At 49.8% G+C, this 27,741-nt stretch overlaps 2 protein-coding genes across 4 annotated transcripts; one reads left to right on the top strand and one right to left on the bottom strand.

Moving 5' to 3' along the window:
* The first annotated feature begins 843 nt into the window (after positions 1-843).
* Ddx23 (DEAD-box helicase 23) lies at positions 844-13,748 on the top strand. Of its 2 annotated transcripts, none has more exons than XM_003475821.5 (17): positions 844-972; positions 3,848-4,056; positions 4,711-4,821; positions 5,782-5,872; positions 5,989-6,054; positions 6,593-6,731; positions 7,000-7,133; positions 7,264-7,376; positions 7,618-7,761; positions 7,859-8,084; positions 8,462-8,607; positions 9,162-9,339; positions 10,185-10,427; positions 10,952-11,103; positions 11,338-11,446; positions 12,289-12,463; positions 12,844-13,748. In XM_003475821.5, the coding sequence occupies exons 2-17, from the start codon at positions 3,848-3,850 to the stop codon at positions 13,065-13,067; spliced, it is 2,460 nt and encodes an 819-aa protein (XP_003475869.1). In that variant the 5' UTR covers positions 844-972; the 3' UTR covers positions 13,068-13,748. The 2 variants fall into 2 exon arrangements, with proteins under 2 accessions (XP_003475869.1, XP_013014864.1); XM_013159410.3 differs by having other exon boundaries at positions 886-969.
* Positions 13,749-14,573: 825 nt separating this feature from the next.
* On the bottom strand, positions 14,574-26,802 carry Cacnb3 (calcium voltage-gated channel auxiliary subunit beta 3). 2 transcript variants are annotated; one of them, XM_003475824.5, is made up of 13 exons: positions 26,668-26,802; positions 19,820-19,942; positions 19,508-19,630; positions 18,960-19,075; positions 18,287-18,351; positions 18,079-18,098; positions 17,803-17,883; positions 17,572-17,630; positions 17,312-17,421; positions 16,904-17,055; positions 16,631-16,726; positions 16,363-16,512; positions 14,574-15,895 (listed from the first exon to the last, which is right to left on the bottom strand). In XM_003475824.5, exons 1-13 carry the CDS (start codon positions 26,707-26,709, stop codon positions 15,581-15,583), a joined length of 1,452 nt encoding a protein of 483 aa, XP_003475872.1. In that variant the 5' UTR covers positions 26,710-26,802; the 3' UTR covers positions 14,574-15,580. The 2 variants fall into 2 exon arrangements, with proteins under 2 accessions (XP_003475872.1, XP_003475871.1); XM_003475823.5 differs by lacking the exon at positions 26,668-26,802 and adding an exon at positions 23,785-23,919.
* Between the last annotated feature and the right edge of the window lie 939 nt (positions 26,803-27,741).

Here is a 27,741-nt window from a genome sequence, read left to right as displayed (position 1 = left end):
GACCACTGTTTTGGTTTTTGTTTGTTTGTTACTTCTTTTTATTTTTTTGACAGAGTCTAGATAAGTTGTCCAGAATGGCCTTGAACGCAAAGTCTTCCCGTTTAAGTCGTCTCAAGTACTGAGATTATAAATATTTGCTACCATGTCCAGTTGTGTGAGCTCATTTTGAGTTGTCACAATAACTAAGAGTTATTACACCATTCACCCCACTGCCAGGCCAGGGTTGCTAAAAATCCCTCTAAAGCCAGAGTACTTCCGCACAATGAAGTCTTCCACACCGTCATTGTGAAATACTACGCATGGCCTGTAATTTTTTAGTTTGTGCTGTTGTAAAATAGGGTTAATCTCTTGCACAGAATTTTTGTTAAAATGCTTTTCCATTAATGGTAAATTATTTGTTTTACTGCAGTTGCTAGTATAATTGTATGTTAAGAGTTATCTGCCCCCTTTTTTTTGGTACTGGGGATTGCATACAATGCCTTCGCACTCAGCTATATCTCCTGCCTTTTTTATTGTTTAGAGATAAGTCTCCCCAAACTGTCCAGACTGGATTGGATCATCCTGCCTGTGCCTCCCACGGTATTGGGATTACAGGCTATGCTAGGGTTATTCTAAATTCCTAAATTCCTCTACTATAAACTGCTGGTTATTAACGGAAGCTTTTAGGAAGACAAGCAGACTACAATCTGAAGACGGGGGCGGAAGCGGACCCACAGAAAACTTTCCTCCCTTAAAATCAAACATTCGGCGAACCACATTGCCCAGCATGTCTCGCGGTCCGGCTGGCGGTCGGGCTATGCATTCTGGGATTAGTAGTTCCAGGTCTCGTTGTCGGCCTGCTCAGCGCAGCCCCAGGGACTCCTCTTCCCAGCGTGCTCCTCTGCCAGGGTGCACCTCGGCGACCAGGAAACTGGAAAGATGGCGACTGCTCGGCAACGTTGAGGCCGCGTTAGGCGGTTCAGACCCAAGGTGGTGAGTTCCCGGCGGTGGGGGCGGTTCCCATGAGTTTACAGAGAGGGTCCATAATAGGGGCATGGCTGTGGCTTCTGCCACTAGGATGAGGCGGGAAAGAATACCTTGGGGAAGGGGCACAAACCTAGGAAGCTTTAGCAAGCAGTAGCGAGGGGGCGCGGGCCCCAGAGAGAGTTGCCTGCTGGGGGCACAGGCCACATCCCTGGACTATGTTATGGGCCTAGAGCCTGTAGGCACAGTGCCTGTGATTCCCCTGCAGACCTTACTTTTGTGTGTATTGGCGGTGCTGCAGCCAAACTAACTGTTTTACTCCCGGAATCAGTCTGTGCTTTCCCGCCTCAGGGCCGCCTGTATTATTTCTTTCCAAGAGAATTACCTTTTTCTGCATCCTCAATTATACACCTTCAAAATCTGCTTATACTTAGAGGTTCCAGACGACTTCCTCTATTTAACCTTCCAGATCTACTTTTAAAAATGAAACTGCTTCTCTAAACTTTTGAAGTACTTCATCTGAGCTTTCATCTTGATACATGTCTTATATGCTGTGTTCTAAAAGCTTCTTGTGTACAAGATTTCCTCTGTAACTCACACAGCACCTCGCATTGATCCTTGCATATAATGATACTTGATGAGTACCTTGCTGAATGAAAAGAATCTGCCCTGTAGGAACAGAAGAGGGACTCAAAGGTAGGGAGGCTTGAAGAGCGAGTCTGTGTGGCCAAAATTATCTACAATAAAAGGTACCTATATATACTAACTTTTTGTTCTTCTCATTTTCTGCCAGGCTCCTTCCACTTAGGCTTGTCTTTTACTGCCTTCATGGCATTGAAACAACTCTTGTCAAGGTCACTCTAATCTTTATTTTTCCAAGTGTAAGATTCTTCTTTACTCCCTCATCTTTTTCTAATTGGATGGTACTTGACACAGTTGACCACTCCCTCCCTGAAACATGCTTTTGGTTTCTCTCTTGGTATACTTTACTTTTGTGAGAATTCTTTTTTCACTTGGCAGCTTCTTTTCCAGTCTTTCTCTGGCTTTTCTTGTGCCTGACCGCCAAAGGTTAGTGTTCTAGAGCTCAGCGCTGGGTCCTCTTTTAATATATTCTTCTTTAACTGTGTTGCACTACAACTTTTAACACCCATCTGTGTACTAGTGACTCAAATTTTTGTCTCTAGACTCTCAGTTGCAGCTTGTTTCCATCTGCTTTCTTGAAGTCTACACTTGGTTTTCCTATTGATATCTCACAGTCAACCCAGTCAAAATTGAGATTTTAGTTTTCTTCTAAATCTCTTCCTTCCCTACTGTTTTCTGGTTAGTTCATCAGCCAATAGGTACCACAAGCCAATAGATCGTTCAAATGATATCTTTAGGGAACTTTGTGTCTCCTCTTTTGTTTTTTTTCCTTTCAGCTCTGCTTCCAAAATATACTCTGGAACTTTACTTTTGTCCATCTCTGTTACCACTTTCCTAGAATAAGCCATGGTCATCTCTGCCTTATAATTGTCCCTTAATATCTGAGGAATATTAGTTGGAAACACCAAAATCCAGAGATGCTCCTGTGCTTTACATCAGGGGGCATAGTATTTGTGTATAACTTGTGCATATCCTCTTGTGTACTTTTAAGTCATCTGAGGCTTTATGTGTAACACCTAATACAATCTGAATGCGGTATAAGTTGTTATATACTGCTCCGGAAATAACAGGGAAATAAGTTTACATGTTCAAGATAGAATATATGGATATTTTTTGATCCATAGTTGGTTGAATATGTAAGTGCAGAAACTATGGATTGGTATGGAGAACCAGCAGTACTGTGATAGCATTCTTAGTGGTTATATATGTAAAACTATGTTTTCATACAAGTCCCCAAAGTAATTTTTTTTACAGTGTAAAATTGTATCTCATCACATCCTTTTTAAGATCTTTCCATTGCAGTTAAGTTGAAATGCAAGTTTCTTTGCCCTAGCCTGTAACAAATTTTCACAGTCTGACTCCTGTCTGCCTCACTGAATACATTTTGATCAGCCTTTCCCTGGGTCAGTGCCAGTCAGCCACATCTATGTTGCCGGCCCCCCCCCCCCGGAGGGGGGGGAGACAAGGCATTGTGCTGGGGATTTAACCCAGGGCTTATGCAACCTGGGTAAGTGCTGCATTACTGAGATACATCCCCAGACCTACAGGTACATTTCTTGGGCTGGGGATATAGCTCATTGGCATAAGGGCCTGCCTAGCAAGCACAAGGTCTGTTCCAAGTACCTGGCAAGTGCAAGGTTCTATTCCCGGTATGGGGGGGAGGGGGGAAGTACTTTTATTTTTTTTTAAAGTACATTTCTTTTAATCTGAATAAAAATATGTTTGTTTTTTCTTTTAAATTCAGGTTTTCCCTGTGATGCTTATTATAGTCTAAGTCTAAAAATTGACTTTTTTGTTTTTTGAACTTTTTTTATGAGCTCAAGAGAATCTTCCTTTAACTTTGTATATGTTGACTAATCCTGGCTAATCTAATACCTAATAGACTTCTAAGATAAGTAATATAGGATGTTTCTAGAAGTAGCTAGGTTACTGTTCATTCACTAATGTGTTTTTTAATGCTCTTTTGCAGTCCAACTACAAAAATGTGGTATGTCATTTTACCTATTTAGAGGTGAATATAAAAAGGAATCACAGGGAGACAGTATAGTATAGTGAGTGAAAATGGGTCTCTGGAGCCAAACAGCTGGAACTCTGCCATTTTCTACCTGTATATCCTCAGGCAAGTTAGTTTATGTACCATAGCTTCATTTACCTCAACTATAAAGTGGGTATACTAATATATCTACCTTGGACTTTTTGAGACTTAGTGAATTACATATGGTAAATACTCCTTTTATAACAGATGGCAGGAGAGCTAGCTGACAAAAAGGATCGAGACTCATCACCTTCCAAGGAAGAAAGGAAGCGATCACGAACTCCTGACAGAGAGCGGGATAGAGACCGGGATCGGAAGTCCTCCCCATCTAAAGACAGGAAACGCCATCGGTCAAGGGATAGACGACGGGGAGGTAGCCGCTCTCGCTCCCGTTCCCGTTCCAAGTCTACAGAGAGGTGATATGACTTTGCGTATCTGTTATATGAGAAGGGAGAATGCGTTTCAAATTTCTTTCTTGGTTCATGCAGTACCTGCACTATTAGGCATCAACTTTTCAAAAATTAGTGTCACTCTATCCCATTTGGACCTACGAGTGTTTTCAGTTTTCCTCAGTGACTCAACTCTTAAAGATTGAGAGGAACCGGGTATGGTGGTGCATGCCTGTAATCCCAGCACTCAGACAGCTGAGGCAGGAGGATCACCGTGAGCTCAAGACTAGCTACATAGTGAGTACAAGTTCAGCCTGGACTACAAAGTGAGACCAAGTCTAAACAACCAAAAATAAAAAAAGTTGAGAGGGAGGTTGTGAAATAAGGGTCCAGATGATCAAAGTTCACCAATTCACATACTTATTCGTGGTCTCTTCCAGCCCTTAATATTTAGCAGTACAACTCTGACATATTAAGATTTCCTCTTTGAGCCAGGACCATAGCTCAGTGGCCTTGTGCCTGGCAAGCACAAGGTCCTGAGTTTGATTCCCAGTACCAAAAAGAGAGAGAGAGAGGGATTTTCCTTCATTTATCCTGGGAAATATGTTCTCCATTTTATGATTGTGGTTGCAGTGCTACTATGGAAATGTCAAATGATTTCTTAAATTTACTGTCTTCTAGAGAACGACGGCATAAAGAACGGGAGCGAGATAAGGAACGGGATCGGAATAAGAAGGACCGAGATCGAGATAAAGATGGGCACCGAAGGGACAAGGATCGTAAACGACCCAGGTAACTGAAGGAATGGAGGTGGGTGGTAGAGACACTCCCCTCGCTTTCTCTCTGCAGCTGGCTCAGCTGCAAACTGATTTCTCTTAGAGATCCTGTTGATAATAATTACACAGCTGTTCTTAGACGACAGTGTCTTCTTTTGAAAGGACATGGTTAGTAAAGTCACAACTAAGTTGAGGCTCAACTTGTTCTTGGAATTTAGAAATTGGTTTGAAAAGATTAACAACCTATAAAATATCCTTTAACCCCTTTATACCATTCAGTATTTTTTCTTTCTTTTTTTTTTTTTTTCCAGTCAGTATTTCTACTAAGGATATACAGTGTGTATTATTAGAGTAGTTTAATTTCACAGTGTCTTCATCTCTTTCTTCTGGAAATGTTCTATGTAAAGTTATTATCAGGCACTGAATGTGTAGGTTAGAATTTAAGGTCAAGGACAGAATGTGCCCAACAGACACAGTGGAACTATCTGAGCTCTCGTGGAAACTGGACACACAACCGTTAGGGGAAGGATTGGTGGTCTAATGGGAAGGAAAGAGGATATGGGGCTGTAGATAGCAGTATCTCCTTGGCTTATTATAGTGGTGGTCATTTTGGCTCAGTTCATTGTGTATTATAAAGTCTAGAATTTTGTTCAGTGTACAGTTGCTGACTAGAGGGAAAAAAAATTTAGAGGAAATATTTTTGACATCAGTAGTGAAAGCCCACTTTCCAAAAGTGATTAGTCTTAGAAAAGGAAATGCAGCTAAAATGGGCCAAGACAGGGACATAATTAGGTTCTGAAGCAGACAGAGAGGGACCATGCCTGCTAGGAGACCTTTAGAGCATGATGGATGACCATGGGCCAGTCTTGTTGAGTCATGGAAAAACTTCCATTCTCTTTTGGGGTTCAGCCTGGACTTCATCCAGGTACTGGGGTGGTACAGTTATGTAGATCTTTCTTGTTCCTTTTCCTTAAAGCTTATCTCCCGGTCGAGGAAAAGATTTTAAATCTCGAAAGGACAGAGACTCTAAAAAGGATGAAGATGATGACCATGATAAGAAGCCAAAGGTAAATGAGAGAAGTGATTTTTTGTCTTCCTCTCTAACTTGAGTGCTACTTTGTTGATCCCAAAGGAGAAAGCTTTTATGGTCTGAAGATGTGCTGAGTCCTGTTTGCATCTTTAGGCTCAGCCACTATCCTTGGAGGAACTGCTGGCCAAGAAGAAGGCTGAGGAAGAAGCTGAGGCTAAGGTAAACTTCAGGGTCTGTACTAGTGTGCTCTGCCTACCCTAACAAGATACCATAGACTGGGTGGCTTTAACAACAGAAATTTATTTATTCCTCACAGTTCTGAAAGTTCTGGAAGTCTGAGGCAAAGTCAGTAGTGTTATTTCTCCTGAGGCCTCTCTCCTTGGCTTGCATATGCTACATATGAAGTCTCTTTGTCACTATGTGCCCCTGCTATCTGTGGGTCTAAATTTCCTTATATGAGGACATTAGTCAGACTGGATGAAAGTCTACCCTAATGATCTCATTTTAACTTCATTGCCTTCTTAAAGGCCCTGTCTCCAAATACTGTCAAATCTTGAGGTACTAGGAGTTAGAAATTTAACATGCAGATGTAGGAGTATGCATAATTCAACCCATAACAGGGTCCTAGGTTTATTTGTGTTTTCCTCAACAAGTTTAATGCCTGAGCAACTATTTTGGGGCACACTGTGGTCTCCCTAGCAGTGATGTGACTGTTCACTGCTCCCAGATCCTTTCACAGTTCCTGTCTGTTTTGTAGCCCAAATTCCTCTCCAAAGCAGAACGGGAGGCTGAAGCTTTGAAGCGGCGACAGCAGGAGGTAGAAGAGCGGCAAAAGATGCTTGAGGAGGAAAGGAAGAAAAGGAAACAGTTCCAAGACTTGGGCAGAAAGATGCTGGGTTTGTTTTTCTACCCGTGTAGAAAGGGTGGGTTTGGATAATAGTGTTGCTTAGGAGGAAGAGAAACCTATTTGCTTCAGAGTCTAGAAAAGGTACAGGTGGTGGAAATGTGATGAAAAAAGTATCTTTCTGTTAGGTTTCCTTTTCTCTTGTATGATAAAGCTACGCTTCTTTGTCTTCATTTGGAATCCATTATCTAGATTTCTTCCATTCCCGCTCCCTTTTTTTTCCATTGAGCTTTCCTGCAGCTTTTCTGTTTGGTCTGCAGAAGACCCGCAAGAACGTGAACGTCGGGAACGGAGGGAGAGGATGGAGCGGGAGACCAATGGGAATGAGGATGAGGAAGGACGGCAGAAGATCCGGGAAGAGAAGGATAAGAGCAAGGAACTGCATGCTATTAAGGTGTGCACACAAAAATGACGCCTTTGGTCATTGTGGTCTCTACATGTAGGATTTGAGGTACTAGGAGTTAGAAATTTAACAATTTCACCAACCCTGAGGTTGATGGACTTTGTGCTGTCTTCCGAGGCAGGAGCGTTACCTGGGTGGTATCAAAAAGCGGCGCCGAACAAGGCATCTTAATGACCGAAAGTTTGTCTTTGAGTGGGATGCATCGGAAGACACATCCATTGACTACAACCCTCTGTGAGTGGCTCTGGGCCTGAGTGCTGGGTCTTTCACTCTGGGCAGCTCTAGAAAGAGCTACCAGCAGCAGGGGTAGGACAAGTAAGACAAGCTAGGACGGGAAATTGGTAACCTAATGTTCAGTGCTCGGGAGAGGAAAGACACTGGCCGAGAAGAAAAAATGGTGCATGTTGCCAGTCTCCTCTTCCTGTCTGCTGCTGTAACAGCTGTAACAGCTCTCTCTTTCCTGTCTCAAACCCAGGTACAAAGAACGGCACCAGGTGCAGTTGTTGGGGCGAGGCTTCATTGCAGGCATTGACCTAAAGCAGCAGAAACGAGAGCAGTCACGTTTCTATGGAGACCTAATGGAGAAGAGAAGAACTTTAGAAGAAAAGGAACAGGAGGAGTGAGTGGTTGGGATCCAGGGTAATTGGGCAAAGTCCAGAGTCTCTGCAGAAAGGACTGGAAGGTCTTGATTCGATTTAATCCTTAACCTGCTTCAGGGCAAGACTTCGAAAACTTCGTAAGAAGGAAGCTAAGCAGCGCTGGGATGATCGTCATTGGTCCCAGAAGAAGTTAGATGAGATGACAGACAGGGACTGGCGGATCTTCCGTGAGGACTACAGTATCACCACCAAAGGTGGCAAGATCCCCAATCCTATCCGGTCCTGGAAAGACTCTTCTCTGCCTCCACATATATTGGAGGTCATTGATAAGTGTGGCTATAAGGTAAGGAGGGACAGATTAATTTAGGAGACCTGCTGTGTTCATTCTAGGATCCAAATTTAGTTTGGGAATAAGAACTTTGTTCCAGGGCTGGGGATTTAGTTCAGCGGCATAAGCACCTGCCTTGCAAGCAGGCAGTCGTAAGTTCGATCCCTGGTACCGATAAAAAATGAAAAAGACAAAAAAAAAAAAAAAAAAAGAACTTTGTTCCTTGACTATTTGATGCCTTCTCTACCTGTTAATGTTATTCAACTCTGGGGAATTGTGTTTCTTCTTGTGCCTCCTTTCCTGTAGACCTCCCAAGTACATTAAGCTGGCATGTGTGCACACTGCATTAGCAGTAGCCAGGTACTCATTGTTCTTTCTCTGGGTTACTGCAGGAGCCAACACCTATCCAGCGTCAGGCAATTCCCATTGGACTACAGAATCGTGACATCATTGGTGTGGCTGAGACTGGCAGTGGCAAGACAGCAGCCTTTCTTATCCCATTGCTGGTGTGGATCACTACACTTCCCAAAATTGACAGGTAGGGTCAGTGCCACCTCAATCAAGATGAGAGGGTATAGCTAGGGAGGAAAAGTGAACACAGCAGAGCATTGTGGGTTTTTTTTTTATAGTGCTAGGGATTGAATACAGGGCCTCATGCATACCAATCAAGTACTCTGCTACTAAGCCAAAATCCTCACCACCTGATATTTGTTTTTTAAGTTTTTTTTTTTTTTTCCGGTACTGGGGATCGAACTCACAACCGCCTGCTTGCAAGGCAGGTACTTATGCCGCTGAGCTAAATCCCCAGCCCCTTTGTTTTTTAAGTTTATAATCAAAAGCTTCCTTATTTTGTGTTGGGTGTTAAGAGATAATTGGATTATCCCATTCAGCCCTGGAAAAAATCAAAGAAGTGGATGATTTTGTGGCTGGCAAGAATTAGTCCCTAGAGAAATTTGTTATCCTGAAGTCTCTGATTTTTACATGGAATTGCTAAGCCTTCCCATTCCCATGACTATCCTTAAGAGTGACTTTGTCTTGCTCCTGTTTATGGTCCAAAGCTTATGAAGTTGTGGGACACCCTGTTTACCATAGGATTGAAGAGTCAGACCAGGGCCCTTACGCTATCATTCTGGCTCCCACTCGTGAGTTGGCTCAGCAGATTGAGGAAGAGACCATCAAGTTTGGGAAACCATTAGGCATCCGCACTGTAGCTGTTATTGGTGGCATCTCCAGAGAAGACCAGGGCTTCAGACTGCGCATGGGTTGTGAGGTTTGTATTCACAGCCAGCAGCCATCTGCTGTTTGGGAAGTCTTTCTGTCTTGGGGATTTGTTTCTAGCTCCTGGAATAGATGTGCAATAAAATGAAGAAAGGTCCAGAGCCAGGCATGGTGGTTCATGCCTATAATCCCAATACTCAGGAGGCTTAGGCAGGAGGATTGTTGCAAGTTTGAGACTAGTCTGGACCGCAAAGTGAGCTGCATAGTAAGACCCTGTTTTTGTTTTGTTTTGTTTTGTTTTGTTTTTTAAAAAGGCCCCAGATGATGCCTCAGGGATACACACACACACACATTCATTCGTTGATTCTCACATTAACCATGTAAGAGTAGGAAATATGTATGCATTTTATGGATGAAGCTGAGGCTCATGTTAATAACTTGGCCTGAACTTACACACAGAACTGGTAATTGGCAGAGCTGAGGTTTCATAGTCAAAGCCTGTGTTCTGATTTCTCTGCCAAACCATGTCATTGCTTCTGCATTTTCTTAGAAAAAGGGATGAGAGCCTTTAGAAATTTTACTTTAGACCTTGAGTCTTCTGAAGACTTCTTTATATAATCTCTTCTACAGAATTTTTTAGTTTTTCTCCCTTCTAAGAAATTCATTTGGATTTTCCCCTTCTTTTTAACTCCTCAGTCTTGCTCAGACCCATTTATTCCTGGAAAAATCTAACATAGCAGCAAGTGATTCCATGTCAGCTCTCAGGAACATCTGACTCACTGAAGTTTGGGGTCCCTGTTCTTTAGAATCGGAAGTCAGTTGCCCAAGTGTGTGAGGAGTTTATGGAGAAAAGGGTGCTCCTACTGGGGCTGTGTATGATTCCACTTTACTCCACAGATTGTGATCGCTACCCCAGGGCGTCTGATTGATGTGCTGGAAAACCGCTACTTGGTGCTAAGCCGCTGTACCTACGTGGTTCTGGATGAGGCAGATAGGATGATTGACATGGGCTTTGAGCCAGATGTCCAGAAGATTCTGGAGCACATGCCTGTCAGCAACCAGAAGCCAGACACAGATGAGGCTGAGGACCCTGAAAAGATGTTGGCTAACTTTGAGTCAGGAAAGCATAAATACCGACAAGTAAGGATGGTTTCCTGGGCTGGGAAAGTGTGGGCACGTTGGCAAACCAGGTCTCAGGCCCTTCTTGCCTTAGGTGGGTGCAGAGAATGATAAGGTATACCTAGGTACAGCCCTCTATCAGCCCTAAGGATGGAGCCATTAGATTAGCCTTGGAAAAATAATGCCAAAAAACTGTGCTACTACTTGGCCCACAGCTAGCAGACTTGGCTCTTACTGTCATCATAAGGTGTAAATAGCCAATGGGTGAGGGGCTGGGGATTTAGCTCAGCGGCATAAGTGCCTGCCTTGCAAGCAGGCAGTCGCGAGTTCGATCCCTGGTACCGATAAAAACGAAAAAGACAAAAAACAAAACAAAAAAATAGCCAATGGGTGAAAATGGGAAGGCAGAGGATACTGTTTTCTGAGGTGATAGCCTTTCAGCAGGACTCACTTGATATTCTTTAGCCTGGGCTGAGTGGCTGCTGTGAGAGTAGATACGTGATTGTGTCTGCCTGGGCCCAGGGCTGAGCCTCCTGTTTTCACAGACAGTCATGTTCACGGCCACCATGCCGCCAGCGGTAGAACGTCTGGCCCGGAGCTATCTTCGGCGACCTGCTGTGGTATACATTGGCTCTGCAGGCAAGCCTCATGAGCGTGTGGAACAGAAGGTGTTCCTCATGTCTGAGTCAGAGAAGAGGTAAGGGAGCAGCTGAGCTGGGGAAATGAGGTGGAGGGGAAAGAGCTTCAAGGACTTCAGTGTAAGTGGTGGCTGCAGGGCAATTGCTCAACTATGTTGAAGAACCTCTGTTTCTTCTTTGGAGTGCTTACCAGCATTAAAGACCCTTTACCTATTGGTGTGCATAGGTCAAAATTGGGTATTTCACTTGGAGTAGGGAAGTATTATGCATCTCCTTTTTGTCGTCTTCCTCAGGAAAAAGCTGTTGGCAATCTTGGAACAAGGCTTTGATCCACCCATCATCATTTTTGTCAACCAGAAGAAGGGTTGTGATGTGTTGGCTAAATCCCTGGAGAAGATGGGGGTATGTCTGGAAGTCAGTGGCATCTGTGGTGGTGCTTTCTGAAACTACAGGAGCCTAGGCCCTTGCTTTTAATTCTCATCTGTTCCTTAGCCTTTTCAGGATTCAGCAAGTCAGGGCCAAAGGGAGAAAAATGTTTGAGGAGATCAGGAGAAAGAGCAAAGACTGCCTGTCCATCCCACTAGTGTAGCCCAAGCTGCCTCAGGGCTGCATCTGAGTAGGGCAGGGCCAGGAAGAAGGTGTGTAAGACCACTGGGCCAGGTCTGAGGCTGTCTTATCTGTCTGGGAAAGAAGATGGTGGGATTAGGAGGGAGATGTTGATAACCAATGTCCTGTACTGATACTAGTGCTTGAGGGAAGAGTCAGCCCTTTGACTTCCTTAAATTTCTTGATCCCTGCTTTTTGCCCTGATCTTACAGAGAACTTCTCATCTGGCAGACTCCTCATTTCCTGGAGTGGTTTGCCTTTGACCTTACCCTGTGGTCCCTGTCACCCCACACTGCTCTCCTCTATCCCTGCAGTTCACCTATTCTCGCTTTTTTTTTTTTTTTTTTTTTTTTTCCTTTTTGAGACAGCGTCTCACTATGCAGTACAGCCTGGCCTTGAACTCACTTTGTAGCCCAGGCTGGTCTTGAATTTGCAGCGATCCTCCTGCCTCAGCTTCCCCAGGGCTGGGATTACAGGCATGCACCACCATACCCAGCTTCTCTCCTCTTTCAGTTGCACTCATTCTTGGCTTTTTCTCTGTATTCACCTGCTGCTCCCCTCAACTCTTCATAACGCCTTTCCTTTTATATCTTCCTGTGCCCTTTTGCTGTGCCTTCACCTTACTGTTCTTCCTGCAGTATAACGCTTGTACACTGCATGGTGGAAAAGGCCAGGAACAGCGAGAGTTTGCACTGTCCAACCTCAAGGCTGGTGCCAAGGATATTTTGGTGGCTACAGATGTGGCTGGTCGTGGTATCGACATTCAGGATGTATCTATGGTTGTCAACTATGATATGGCCAAAAATATTGAAGGTAAGTTTTGGGGAAGGTGGTTTCAGTCCAGTCAGGTGCAGCTCCTTACACGCTGCTGCTCAGTCAGGGTGCTGTAATGAGGAGCCCGTATTGCCCACTTAGAGGTGAATATCCTGATGAGAAGAGCCTCTGCCCTTTATGCTTATCTGGGTTTTTGTCCCAGCACATAGGCTAGTACTTCTGTCCTCAGAGTTAGGAGAATGGGGCGATTGCAGTCAGTAGTGGAGAGGGGCAGGTGCATCAGATGCAGGCAGTGGGAGGTGGGTTTCCTGCCCATAGAGATGCAGTGGGGAGGAAGATACCTTTAGGAGTGGATGCTTTAGGTACCACTTATCAAGGTCTCTAGAGTGGTCCCCAGTAACATTCTTCCTGTTCCCCAGATTATATCCACCGCATTGGCCGCACAGGACGAGCAGGCAAGAGTGGTGTGGCCATCACCTTCCTCACCAAAGAGGACTCTGCTGTGTTCTATGAGCTGAAGCAAGCCATCCTGGAGAGCCCAGTGTCTTCCTGCCCCCCAGAGCTAGCCAACCACCCAGATGCCCAGCACAAGCCAGGCACCATCCTCACCAAAAAGCGCCGGGAGGAGACCATCTTCGCCTGAAGCAGCGCTCCTGTGGGTTTAAGGCATGCTCTGATGCTGCCTGATGCCTGCTCCTCAAAACTCTCCTCTTTCCAGGTTCTCTCTTGGGTTATTGGGACTTAGAAAACAGCAAGTCTTCCTGGCCTTGGCCCTCAGATCTGGAGGCTTGAGTGTGAGACTGCAAAAGGACAGAAAGATGCCATAGGGGACAACAAGAGCAAATCATCGGATTGTGGCCATTCTGCCATTTGGGCGTGACATTAAGATTGTACTGGGCTGTCAGCTCTTGCCAGGGAAGGGGGCAGCTGGTGGTACTACCCCAGACTGAACAGACACCTGCCTGGAAGGGACCTTCTTCAGTACTGGCTTGATGGCATAAGTGTGTGTATGCTGCACCGTAGCCCTGGATGACCTAGGGGATCCGGGATCTGGTACTGTGAGGATTGTGGACTTTGGACTCTCATTTCGACAGCCGTTTTCCCATTTGGAATATAAAACAAGACGAGAGCCCTCAGGAGTGTGCATGGCCTGTGCCAAAGGGTGCTGTGCACTCTAGGCATCCCTCCCCCAGGGGATTTTTTAGTAGATATGGGGACAGGGTGAGCTGTCTATATCCATCTTTAAGTCACCGAGTGAAATTTCTGTTTTCTATTCTCTGAGAAGATGAGTTTATATGTTCTGAGAATAAATAATGAATATTAAGATTGCGTGTAGTTCTAGCTAAGCTCATTTCCCAGGTTCCCTCCAGCATCCCAAAGGACAGGAGGGAGAACACTGGGCGCAGTGGACTGGTTGGGGACCTGAAAGTCTGAGAGAGAAGCCTAAGGCTTCAGGATAGACTAAGCTTGAAGGCAGTGCCCGAGGGGAGATTGAAAAGCCATGGCAGTGGGATCATAATGCATCTCCCTGCTCCTGCTCTGGTCTCGTGGAACTTAGGGTCCTGGTCTAAACACCCTCTAGGGAGCTTTGTGCAAGGGTGAGAGAGGAAAATTGTTAATTTGGGCAAGTGAGATGGACCCACTCACCTATTATATCACCATGTGCCTGACAGCTTACCTCAGGACCTTCGCTGGGTACCTTGCTCCGTGGAGGGGACAGTGAAGGAGGAGTGGGCACGAGTTCTTGAGGCATGGGAAGCTGGACCCAGCTGAGTTAGGTTGCAAGAAGGCTGCATCCTTCCCCCACAGCTCACATGTTCTTCCTTGCCCCTCAGAGCTGGACTAGTGTGCAGAATTCAAGTTGCAGCTGTTTCTAGGGACTCTAGTTCAAGGTGAGGCCAGTAGAAAGCTGTGGCTATTGTACCACTCAGACTAAGTCCCTTCTGTGCAGCCCAGTGTCTCCCTCCGGACATTTGAGCATGAGGAAGGAGTGCCTGGGAATACAGCAACCCCCACTGCTCTGCCCCTTTCCCATTTCTCTCAGTGGATCCTTGGAGAAAGGAAAGGCCAGAATATTTCTTTACTTCCACCAGATTTGGGCCACGCAGGGAGGGACCTGAGCTTATAGACACGGAACAAACACCTGAGGGACGGTGCATGGTGTTTTATTGGTGATGACATTGAGGTGGGGCAGGGTCTTGTGGAACATGCTCTGTAGGTCACACGCTAGAGCCATAAGGCAAGGGTAGCCAGGTAGACAAGGCCTTGGGGCTGTCCACTATGTCCTACGTCTCCCTATTTATCCCTAACCTAACAAGCAGCAGTGAGTTAGGGGGCAAAGTCTAGGGCTTCTATCTTCAGGAGGCATGAAGGACAAGAACAGAAGTGACAGGATGCAAGGGCAAAAGGATAGGCAACGAAACCTTCCATCTTCCTAAATTCCCAGTGCAGGATGGCTCCTGTGCCCCTTAGCGTGACCATGCTCTGAGTCCCTGGTCCTGTCAGATGCTAAGCTTGCTGGCTGGGTAAGGAGGGCCCTTCCCTCCAAGCCCTGCAGCTGGGGTCTTTTTGGCCCAGCCTCACCTTCCTGCTGCTCCAGTGGGTGGCCCACACCAGCACACAGGTGGAGTGCCACCCTGTTGGGCTTTGATTGTCTTATTACTGATGTATGGAAGTGAGGTAAGCAGAGGCCCTCAAACCCCAAAACACAAGCCCTGAGCCCCTTGACTGTTAGGACTTGTGCCTGCTCAGGAACCTTGTTTCTTCCTCATGCCATGGTGTCCACACCCCCATCTCCAGCTACTCAGGGATTCCTTCCCTGAGTCTAATGGGAAGACCCCTGCTAAGGAGATCCTGGCCTGAGAGCACTGCCCAATGGGGCAGCATCTTGTGCAGGAGGCGAGAAAGATGCCAGGGGCGCAAAACACAGCTAGTACCTGGAATGGAGTCTAGGGGGTCACTGTGCCCAGGAGGTAAGGGTTCCCCTGCTGCTCCCAGAACCTTGGGACCACAGGCAGCCCTGGAGCTGGGGCTGGACAGGGGATTGTGGGCGCTGAGTGTAGTGGCAGCCTAATGCCAGTCTAACTCCAACCAGCCTGCAGTGGGTGTCCCAGCCAGTTATGCCAGTGCTTGCCAGGGCAGGGCAACAGGATGCTATCAGTAGCTATCCTTGGGCCAAGGCCGGTTGCGCTGCCAGTTCCGGTCATTGTGGTTGTGCTCTGAGTCCTGGGCTAGGAGCCGGTCTTGGGGATCATGCCCATTAGCACTGGGCAGCCCCGAGGTGTGTTGGCGGTGAGGCTGGTACAGGTCCTGGTAGGTATCTGTGTAGTCCTCTTCCAGGTGGCGGGAGCTACGCTGTGAAGATCCTGTCCAGGCCTGGCGGGAGCTCTCGCTGGCCTCATCTGAGGGCATCAAGCTGTCCCGCTCCAGTGGTGAATGCTCCTCGCCTCGCTCTCCCAGCAGTTGCTGGTTCTAGGTGGCACATAACAGCTCTTGGTTAAGAAGCACCGAGCTGGCCTTTGCTTCCCTCCCACCTCTGACATGGTAGGGGGTTCTTTCCTCTCAGCTCTCAGTTTCCCTCTTAGTTGCCAAGTATGGGAAATAAATGTGAGGGAGAAGCATGCTAGAACATTCTTGGTCGACACAGAAAACTGGAGCTCTTGACTCCTACATATTCAGGCTCTGTCTTCAATACTGACTGGGAGAAGGGTTTGGAGATGTCTCTCTTGATGCCTAGAAAGCCAGTCTCTGATTACCAATTCACTGATTCACTCTGCAGTCAGAAGCTCTTTGCCCAGGTCTACCAGCTCTCTACACAGAACTCAACCGCTCCCCAGCCTGCTAAACTGCAGACCAAGGACGTTCTTCTGGACAAGGAAAGGAATCTTGCTTTGTTTGGCTGGCTTAGCTTGCATACCTATACCCACTGGGAAAGGTACCTGAAGTCCAGGGATGGCACTGGGCGGGCCCAGAAGTCCAGGACCAGGGGCTGGATGGTGGGTGGCCCGCCAGTAAACCTCTAGGTATTCGGCCAGGTGCTCACAGGCATCCTCTAACTGGTTCTCATCTAGAATTACATCAAATGACTCCTGGGGAAGGAGGGTGAAGGGAGAATGTTGGCTTCCTCTTGGCAGAAGCTCCCACCCATCTCTCCTCTCCCATGGCCCTGAAAGAAGAGGCACAAAAGCAGCTGAGCCAGGCACTCACTGGAGGGCACTGAACCAACTTATCATACGCCATCATCTGCACAGTCAGGTGCTTCATCTGGGACTTCCCCCTGGAGCGAATGAGCCGCTGCAGTACCTGAGGAGGAGAGGCAGAGATGGGCCTGGAAAGAACTGGGCATGTCACTCACTTGTGATGCAGGGTCAGTAGCAGGTATAAGAGGCAGCAAAAAAAAAGGAAACTGATGCCCTGGCGCAGGTGTGCCACATTCTAGTGGGCAGCTCTGAGGCCTCCCCCACCACCCAGCTAACTTACCTTGGGGGAGGACACTTTGACAAAGACGATGATGGGGGCCAGTGAGGTCTTGGCCAGCTGTGCTGGGTGGTTGATGGTGTCCGCATCCAGTACTACTAGCTGCAGGGATTTGGCCAGCTCGAATATACGCTCAATTTCACTCTGCACTTCAGCTAAGGAGGGGGAGTGGCAGTGCTCAACAGGGGCTCCACCTACTGCTTACTCCCATGGCTCTGAGGGGCCCCAAGGGTGGACAGGAAGGAACTAGAAGCCTGGCCAGGCAAGAGGGCCAGGGAATGGAGGAGGTGGGGATGGGCTCTTGAAGATCCTGGGGCTGGCCGAGGAGAGGGGCAGAAACACAAGGAGGTGGGGAAGGGAAAAGGTAGTGGTGCCGGTGTGGGCAGAGAAGCAGGAGAAGAGGTTCCTCACCAATGCTGGAGCGGGCTGAGGAGCGCTCAATGATGGTTCTCTTGCTGGGGTTGTTCAGCACAGATCGCTTTGCCAGGGAGAGATCAGCTGTGACTCGGGTGATGGAGATCCTGGGGTGAGGGGTGGACAGTCACAGCTGGCATTTAAGTCTCAGCCTCACTTTATCCAGCTCCCTAACTAGGCCTATAGAGGAGACTTGCCTCAGGCATGTGGACATGAGTTGTGAGCTTGGGTTCTGAGACCACTCCACGCCAGCTTACCTGCCATCAAACCGGTGTTTAAGGAAGTCGAAGAGCGCCTTCTGCATCATGTCTGTGACCTGAGGAGGGGGGCAGCACTAACCAAGGACCCTGGAGAGAGGCAATGTCCTGGTGCATGGCCTAGGGTCCACCCCTCCACCCTCCAGACCCTGATGGGGAGAATACTCCTCCCGTTGTCTCTGTGGTGGCTGGACAAGGGTGGTTTTTGGGGGGTCAAGGATCTTATCTCACCTCATAACCTTTTAGAGAGGGCCCTACCAGCACCACAGGCCGCATGGAGGGCACCACATCATATGGAGGGACATGTTCTGCCTGCAAAATGAACAGGGCATAAAATTCATGGCCCTGGTGCCTGCCTTACACCTGATTTAGGGGGTAAGGAGGTCAGAAGTTCTGGGTTCCCTCCCCTCTGATCTGTCCCACTAACAATGACTACCTAGAAAAGTTCCCCAGGGCTAAGAGCCAAGAGCCATGAGCCCCCCAGCCCAAGTCCCTTTCTTGACTCACCTGCTTTTGCTTCTGCTTGGCTTTTTGGAAAAGGAAATAAAAGATTAAAGTTGGTGAAGGGAAAAGGCCCTGGAGGCATGGTGTCCCTTCCCCAGAGGAGCACTAGGCCACTCCCAGCTTTTCATATCCCTCCACCAGCCCCTTCCCTTGCAGTTCACTGTGGAGAGCCCCTGCCCATGTCTTAGTCACCCGCTCTGGGGGAGGCTACCTAGAGATGGAGGAGGAGAGCGTCGGTTGCCGATGTCACTCAGGCTAGAAGGGTTTCCAGATCTCCTGAGAAGCAAGGGAGGACATCGGTGGGCAAAAGGCAGGAAGAGAGAAGGAGGAAGGGAAGGAAAAACAGAAAGAGAAGCAGAAGGGGAAAAGGAGAGGGAGGGGTGGGGGAGAGAGATGGTATGTTTCTCTGTGTAGGTTCTGTACATTTAATGGTTGTACAAATTCCCACCCACTTTTTTTGGATTGTTTTTTTGGTTTCAGGGATGGAACTCACAACCTTGCGCTTGCCAGGTAGATGCTTACGTTGCTGAGCTAAATCCCTGGCCTCTGATTTTTTTTTTTTTTTTTTTTGAGACAGTGGCTCCCCTGTAGCGCAGGCTACCTGGAACTTGCTAAGTAGCCTAGGCTGGCCTAGAACTGCTGATTCGCCTGTCTCAGCCTCCCTAGTGCTCCCTATGCACCACCACACTCTGCTCTCACCTACTTTTTGAGAGCAGAATATATGGGATATGTGTGCATGTCTGCGAAAGACTGCAGACTTGTGAGATGTCAATGTGCTGGCACTGGCTGTGTATTTGTGCAGGGGCTTATGCATGCATGTGTGGTATGTGCAGTGACGTGTTTGGGGTGTGTGTGTGTTTACTGAGTCACAGTCCTGCTCTCACCTGGCCTTCTGCTCCTGTTTGAGCCGGATGCTCTCCAGGCGCTGGGGGCTGGGGATGAAGGCGATGTCCCCGCCCTCTTTCACTAGCCTCCCGATCCACCAGTCATTGCTGTACTTCTGGGGTTGGGGTGGAGCAGGAAGGGGTGGTAAGATAGCTGGCTTCAATATTAAGGAGCTGGGGAGGCCTTGGGGAGCTGGTTGGAGGAAGTGGGGCAACGGACAGGAGGTGCTGGAGGGAAGGGGCCAAGTTAAGCCACAGGATTTCAGAGTGTGGCAGCATAGCTGTTACAGGGGAGCTCAGAGGGAGCTGATCTAACTTCACACTTTACAGGTATGGAAACTAAAGGTCAAGCCAGGTCTCAGAAGGGCAGGAACCCCTTCTGAGTGACCAGGTCTTGGGTAGCAGGGTGCACAGGTGTAAGGGTCAGAAGGGAGAGGTTTGGAACTTCTTATTCATAGACAAAGATCTGAAGTAAGAGGCACTGGGATCTAGAGCAGGGCTAGAAAAGTATGTGCCGGAGGCTGCTGTGGGGAGGGCATGCCAATCACCTCTTTAATGTGCAGAAAATCTTTGGCCTCAAAGTTGACTCCTGAGCCCTGGACTGGGCACTCCTCGTCCAGTACGCCACAGTAGCTGACATTGGTCCTCACAGCAAATGCCACAGGTTTGTGCTGGAGAATTTGACCATCAGTGCAAGTGAGAGGCACCTCAGGACCCCTTTCCTGCTCTGACACCCCATCAGGAGGACAGAGGCCACAGTGGGAGTTCAGTGTCATCCAGAGCCTCTGCCCAGCACTTATGCTCTTCTGCATTCAAGGACAACCTGCCCACAGCCCGTCTAGCCTGCCCAGAGGACATACCTTGGCCCTCTCGAGCTGCTGCTGGGCCTGGCTCTCTACTTCACGCCGGGCACTCTCCCGGTCTTCCTCTAGGGAGACGTCTGAGTCCAGAGATGGGCGGCTGGTGTAGGAGTCCGCTGAACCCTGCGATGGGAGAGAGGCTGTGACTCCTGGCCTCAGGTGTGCGACACCATAGAGGCGCCCTTCTAGCCCCACACTGCTCACTTCTGGGCTCTCCATTTTCTAGGAGGAGGTTGGACTTCTATGTTCCTGCACCCCCAAAAAGGGCTCCAATACCCCTCGGATGCAGACAGGCTGGTACAATCCATGTTGGAAAGATCAGGGTCACTGCCCCACCCCCAACCCTGTTAATACCATAGCCTTGAACTGAGTTTTTTTTCTTTGTTTTTGTTTGATTTTTTTTTTTAGACAGGTTCTCCTGTGTAGTTCAGGCTGGCCTTGAACTCACAGTGATCTTCCTGCCTCAGCCTGCTGGCCTTACAGGAGTGCACCACCATGCCCAGTGGGCAGAGATTTTTACTTTTTCCTCCTTTTTCTCCCTTCTACCATGTCTTCTGAGGCAGAGGGAAAGGAGATATACTGAAGATGATATATTGGAGAATCCAAAAGCATTAGCTCTCCTATTCACACCAGCCTGCAATGCAACCTTGACATTATCCCTTTATTATGTCCTGCAAAAGTACAGCAATGAACCAGATGTGGTGCAGTCCTATAATCCCAGAATTTGGGAGGCTGAGACAGGAGGACTGCCTCACATCTGAGGCCAGTCTGGGCCATAGAGTGAGTTTAAGGCCAGTCTAAATGACACAGTAAGACCCTGTCTCAAAACCGCAATGAAACAAAACAGCAAAACAGACCAAAAAAAAAAAAAAAAATGCTGGTTGGTTCTGAGTGTCAGGATATAGCCACCACCTCCCCACTTAGGTCCCACTTTCCCTACCCAACAATGCTTTGGACGCTCTCAAATGGTGAATCCTGGTCTTTTAAGGGTAAAGCCTGGGCCCAAAGCTGACTGACAACTCTTGGAAGTTACCCACCCTTTACTTTCTCCAATCTGTACATTTTTTTTCTCCTACATCTCCTAGGGCAAGTGGCCGGGTTTGTGCAGCAAATAAGTCACAGACAATGAGGGCAACATGACGCTCTGCCCCTGGCACAGGTGAAGCTGGGCTTCGCCTCCCATTCAGCCTACATCTCCCCACTCCCTTCCCAGGCCCAAGGGATAACAGGCCCTGGAGAAAGGCCATGCTGCTGCCAGGCAACCTAACAGAGGTATAGGACCCTGGGGATATGGGGAGCGGGTTTTGGGCAACATGAGTAAGGACGGTCTATGTCTCCTGCCCACATGAAGGGCGTTTGGGTGATAGGGGTGCATTTGAAGAGTTATAGAGTTAACCTTCAAGGCCATAAGACAGATGACCAAACACATAATGGAAGCTGGACTCTAAGTAAGTGGCTAAAAGGATATCTGAGTTTTCCCCTCAGTTAAGGGAAAGGGGAATCTTTTGTGCCCCAGCTTCCCTTCTTTATTGGAAGAAGCCAAAAGAGTTACTTTTCTCAATTCTGAGATGTCAGTGGCAGAGAAAAGGTAAGAGCCTAGATAAAGGAGTATGTGTAGAGGTACATTCTCTCAAGTCCAGCGAGTGTGACCACTTACAGAGGACAACAAAGCAAGACTCGTAGTGGAGAAGGTAAAATCATACACCTGTTGCCCTCCACACCCTCCTGCCTTGGGCAAGGGGGCTGCTCAGCTCAGAGTCAGCCCGGGCTCAGAGCCTAAGCAAAAGGCAATGTCTGCAGCAGGCCTGGATGGAGGGTGGGATGGCTTTCACTTTACATGAGTGACAGCTGTCTGCTTCTCTCCATCTCCCCTGAGAACAAGATGAGGCTTCCTGGAGGACAAAGAGAGGCTGAACCCCAGAAAGAACCTCTGCACAGGGCAAGGGGACCTTCTTTCTTGGGTTCTAAGGACACAGAGCTATTTCTGTGGGACACAGGTGGCTGAGGGGGTAGAGGCAACAGGACAGGAGATAAGCCGCAAGGCAGGGTGACCACTTGCTCTGTTACATCAGAATCCGCCTAGATGCCCAGCTTGGTGCTCTCTGCTGCCCACATGCTCAGCCTAATTTAGTGATGTTCATGCTCTGCCTGGGCTGTCTGGGTAGTTAGCTTCTCACCCTAGGAAAGGAATGAGAGAAAAACCTCAATATTCAATGAGTTGTACTGGGAATGGAACCCCCTTTTCATGATTCCCAAGTCCTTGGGGTTCACCATTCTGGTGTTCTGGTATCATTTGAGGTCAGGGCTGCCCTGGCAAATTTATTCTGGAGTCTTAGCTCCCCTTCCCCTGCTATGCCAAAACAGCCAGAAGCTCAATACTTGGGAGCTGCCAGACTTGGCATAGTGCCCTGGTGGTGCCCCCCTTGCCTGGTGAGTGTGTGGGCAGGCTACAGCTCCTCTCTTGCCTGGCATGGGGGAAGGAGAGGAGGGAGATGAGCCGGTGGATTTATTTAGAGCCTGATCTCCCTCCTACTGCTTCAGAGGGGGCCTCAGGGAGAGCAAAGAGCCAGGCAAGAGGAAGAGGTGGGGGAGGGTGATCCAGGAACCAGAAAGGGCGAGGGAGCATCGGGTCAGCATCTCAAAACTCATCCACGTGTCAGCCCTTGCCTTCTCACCAGGGAAGGAAGAACCTCCTAGGGCCCTGCAATCCCACAGAGACGCTTGTTCTCAAGCTCACCTTGGCACCCTGGGCTAGGCCAGCTGTCCCTTCAACTGCCAGAAAGAGGTGCCCACCAGAGCCTTGAAAATCATCTGCTCTAGCTGTGATGTAATTAGCCCTAGAGGGGCCTTGGAAGATTGGGCCCAGAAGGAGCTCAGTCCCTGGGAAGGACTGACAGCTGTCTGTTCTACACCCCAGCACTCATCTAGCCAAGATGGGAGAAGACTTGACCCCATAGTACTTCCGGACCTGGGATGTATATACCCTCCACACCTCTCCAGGCCCTTACAAGCCATCTAGTGGTCCTCTCCCTGTGGGATGAGGCCTTCTTGTGTGATGTCTGAGAAAGGGCAGCAGCTCCAAGGGGTTGCTCCCCATCTTTCCAGGCATCTTCCCTTCTCTCTGAGCTCCTGAAATCACTGCCTAATGATCTGATTTGTCTCAGTGGGTCAGGAGATAAAAGCAAAGAGGAGAATTAAATATTTATCGGTTGCCTGGTTCTCGGAGCAAAGCGCTTCCTCTCCATCCCCAGGCCCTTAGCTCCTCTGGCCTCACCTCCAGGCCCTTCATGCTGAGCAGCTCAGGACTCCCACTGCTCTGAGAAAGGCTCTGCAAGAGGCTGGGGAATGGACAACCTCAGTCAGATGGCCCACCCATGTGCAGGGTGCCCAGGTTTTAGCTAGGAGAGAAACTGGGCTTGGGGGAGGGAGGGCAGGAGACAGGCCAATACACAGAGATGGGGGACAGCGGAGAAAGGAATAAAGGGGCTCAAGTTTTATGCTTCTGTCTGAAGAGGCTATTACCTGACTTTCTGATGTTCTCCCAGCTCCCCAATTTGTCGTTTACTTGATGTGCAGGTCCGGAGTGTCCCCCTCCCCAGAAGTGCCAGGTTTTCCCCAGATGTTGTGTTCAGACCCTATATACCCAGAATTTGGAACTCCACACATTTCGTATTCCTTCTCCACAACCTCGGAGCCCGCAGCCTCCAGCCCTTTCTCCCTCTGCCTCTGTCCTAGGTGTCCGGGGCCACCTGCTCGAGCCTTCCCCCAACACTGTCTCCTCCGGGCACATACCCCGCCCCTGGGTCCAGGTCGAGAGCAGCGTGGAGCCTTTTCCTAGTGCGCCCTGCTGTGCGCCCTGCCCCGCCACGGAGGCGTTTTGCAAAGTCCTGAACTGGGGGAAGGGTTGAAGGCAGTGGTGGTTGTCACCCCAACTACCCCACCCCCACCCTTCCGTGGGCACTCACCGCCTCCGAGTCCTCAAACCCGGGCACGTAGGAGTCGTCATACATGGGGGAGTCCGGGTGGGGGGAGGCGCGCGGCGCCGGGGGCGGGAGCGGCCCGGAGGCAGAGGCGAGGACAGCGGGCCGCGCCCGAGATGCCACCGAGCCCGGCAGCCCTGCGGGCGGCGGCGGAGAGCGAGGGAGTGCGAAAGAGCGAGCTAGCCGCGAGGACCAGCTGCTCCGAGCTCAAATCACTGCTCCCCCTCCCCACCCCCCAAACCCTGCCGATCCCACCCCGAGCGCCGCCGAGGAATCTGGCGCCGGCTCCCACAACAATAGTGCCCGCCCACCTGACCCCCTCCGGGGACGGCGGGGGTGGCGGGGGCCGCGCGGCCCGGGAGCCAGCGGACCGGCGGGGGAAGGTGGGTCCCCGGCACCTCCGGGGCAGGGGTGGCGGGGAGGAAGGGAGGAGAGGCTGCGGGCGGGGCGGGTCCTGGCAGTGAGGAGGCGGGGCGAGGCGAGCTGCGGAGCCGGAGACGCTCGGCAACCCAGGAACTACTCCGCCGAGAAACAAAGGGCTCGCGCAGGGGAGGGTGGGGGCGCGCGGCTGCAGGACCGCGACCGGCGGGGCGAGGAGGGTGTCGGGAGGGATGGAGGGAGATGGAGGAAGTAGGGGTAGACTGGAAAATGAGGGGCAGCGGAGGCGGGAGGCCGACAGGGGGCCCCAGGTGAGAGGGCGGCGCGTTTGTGCCCTGGCGACTCCGAAAGCAAACCTCGCAGTAGAACTGGGGAAGTAGGGGTTTGACGACCCCAAGCCAACGCCGTGAAAAGAGCCCAACAGGTGCCCGGCCCCCTAGTGCTGGGCTGCAGCAAAGGTCGCTGTCACCCTGCCCTTGAGAAGGGGGTAAGTTTCAGTGAGTTGGTTAGGCCTTCCCGCACCTGTTGCACGTACAGATTGCATCTGAGTTTGGCCAGGATGGAGGTTCCCTGCCAAGGGTTGTCAGACATTGCTAAAGCCTTCCGTGGGATCTGGACAGAACATGGGTGTTTTAGATTAACATAAAGGGAGAAGAAACTAGAGGGTGGAAGAGTGTGTGTGTGTGTGTGTGTGTGTGTGTGTGTGTGTGTAATTCTAGGTGGAACGGAAGGTGGGATCCAGGAACATTGGAGTTGGAAGGGGAAAAGGGCAGCAAGTCTCCCTCTTTGAAAGGTTAGGGGGTGAGGTGGGCAGTATCCTGTTCTAACCTCAGAACCACCACTATCTGCACCACTTTAATTTTTTTTTTTTTTGTACCAGGATGAACTCATGACCTCCCGCTTACCAGGTAAGTGCTTGAGTTACTGAGCTAAATCCCCAGCCTTGCACCACTTAGTCTTTAAAGGAGCACTGAGATTTGAAAGAGTAGCATCTCTTGTTCTGAATAAACTTCTCTCAAAGATCTACCACTTTTTTTTTCATATAAGCAAAATTATTGCTTTAAATTTTGAATACCCACCTGGATGCCCCAAGAGAAAGATGTGAGATACACGTGAGTTACACTTGGATCACACACTTTTGTCTATGCTCTTGCTCCTAAACTAAGCCCTTTTCCATTCCCAATTTCTCATTCCCAGGAGAGTGAGTTAAGCAACTTGCTCATCTCTTTACTCTCCTGGGCCAGAGGGAAATCAGAAAGCCAAAATTTGAAAGGGTTTGATGAAATCTATGACAAAAGGCACAGTCCATGGAAGAGAAGACCTCTCAAAACCACTGGCTTCCCACCTGGATCACTTTTTCCTGTTTCCTTGGCAAGAAAAGAGAGAAGGGACCTTATCTTAAGACAGTCCTAGTCTTCCTACCCACGTGGGTGGACCAGTGCAGCTTTGCTCAGTATCTTTCTCCTGCTGGAATTGGCACAAAACTTTGTTGGAGGCCCCGTGGCTGTATTGGAAGTTTTCAGACTGTCTTCACACTTTGATGCCCTTTCCCAGTTCCTTGGCATTCTTTGTATCCTCCTCTTTTATCTTATCTCAATTCCTTGTCTTCCTCCAGCAAGGAGAGAGGTGTGAAAAAGAGCCTCAAAGAGCTCTTCTCCTAGGATGTGGTTCTCCCATGTCTGAATCTTTTTCTCTTAGCCTCTCCTTTTGAGCCTCTCCTGGCCCACAACAGGCACTGGGACAGTAGGTAACAACAGATGTGCCATCAACAGCACTTCTTCCTCTCACATCTACTTGTCTTTATCTCCTTCTGGGACAATGTTGCCTAGGTCTGCTCCTGAGGCATGAGTTGCCATGCCACCCCCCCCCCATGGGTTCTCTTATTTCCTCATTCCTGGGTTCCTCCCCTGGGTCCTGCAGGTGCTTCATAGGTGCCTCCGCCCCAATCTCTGGGTTGCTACCCAATGCCTCTTTCATTTTTTGCCTCACCAACACCTGCCTACTCATGCCAGTTCAGTCACACCTCTAGAGGGACTTAAGAACAAAAGCTTAAATAACATGCTTAGGGAGTTAAGAGATCTTAGGAGTCTCTAAAATACATTCTAACCTCCAAGTGTTCCAGGAAGTCGGGCAGATCGCAGTCCCTGGGCACTGAAAGAGGGAAACTGAGGCAAGAGCTTGGAGTTTCGGACCAGGTGAAGGTCTAGCACAGGCAGTTGTTAGGCTGGCCCCAGGGAATTCAGAGACAGGTACCACTAGAAGCTTGGCACAGCCCTTTTCATCTAGCACCAGTTCTGGCTCCCCAGTCAGTTCTCCCCTCCCATCCCAGTCCCAGTCGGAGAGCGGCTAGCCAGTGCCCCCTTCCATCCTCGTCTTCACCTCCGATTCCCTCCCTCCCCATTCTGCAGTCTCCCCTAAATGCCGGCCTTGTTAGCTTGGAGCAGAGCTCTCCACCCACCCACTGGGGAGCTCCCCCCCACACACGGTTACCTCGTTCAGCAGGAAGGTTGCACTGGAGTCAGAAAAAGACATAGACCGGGCTAACGGCCTCTCCCCCTCCCCCGGGCCAGGGGCTCCGAGGCAGGAGCAGGACCGGCCGCTGCTCTGCACACTGGCTCCCGCCTGCACGCCTGGCCTCGCCCCACGCCCGCTGGGCTCCGCCGCCCGCTCCCTTTGCTGGCTCCAGGTTCCTCCCCTTTTCTCCTCCCTCCCTTTCCCTTCCTCGCAGCCTCTGTCAGTCTTGCTTTCCCTTCGCCTTTAGTATAGTCTCTCTCCACTTCCGTCTTTCCTTTCCGCGATCCCGATCCCTGTTCCCCGTCGCCACAGTCTTTCCATCCCCATTTCTGGCCCTCCCTTTCTTCCCCTCCCCCTCCGCATCTTCCACAACCTTCGCCCTAGGAAGAAGGGTAGGGACTGGACCTCCGGCCGCAGTAGGCAGACAGGCGGGAGTCGTTCAAAGGCTGCCCCCGCGCCCGAGCTCCAGGCGGAAGGTTCTGTTCGCCCCCGACCCCTGCTCCGTACACCCAGCCTCCAGCGCCACACCCCAGGAAGAAAAGCGCACGGTTCCTGCGGTGGCCGGGACCCGACCTCGGCTGAGGAAAGGACTAAAAAGGAAAAAGACTCGTGGTCGGTGCCCACGCCTCAAGGCGCACCCTTGGGGTTGGTGGGGAGACAAGCCCATGTGGCCCGCTCAGGCGCGGACCCTTTGCTTCCTGCAGGATTCATTTGGAGACAGCCTGGCTGAAACGCGCCCATACCCAGGGAATCTCAGGTCACCTCTCTGGCCGGTTCTGGCGCCGCGGGTCTCAGTTCTGAGTAAAAAAGGACGAGGCAAAACGAAGCGACTCCTTCCTGCACGCTGCAGCGCCCCCCTGGGCTTCCCTGCCGGGTGGCAGCACACACCCTCCAGGCGGCAGCAACTGCCCCAGGTCCAGACTCTTGCCAGCAGGAGGCGCTGCCCTAGCCAGGACCCCCAAACCTAGGAATAATCCTTCTCTCAGTCTTCTCCAGGAACTCCGGTCCCACCTCCACATCCTCAGGAGGGGACCCCAGGCTGCACTCTAT

This window comes from Cavia porcellus, unplaced genomic scaffold (assembly GCF_034190915.1).
Source record: "Cavia porcellus strain 051 isolate PalLab524CR breed Dunkin Hartley unplaced genomic scaffold, mCavPor4.1 scaffold_8, whole genome shotgun sequence".
NCBI classification, from domain to species: domain Eukaryota; kingdom Metazoa; phylum Chordata; class Mammalia; order Rodentia; family Caviidae; genus Cavia; species Cavia porcellus.
The sequence above is the reverse complement of the archived record's forward strand: the minus strand, read 5'-3'. Positions and strand labels throughout refer to the sequence as shown.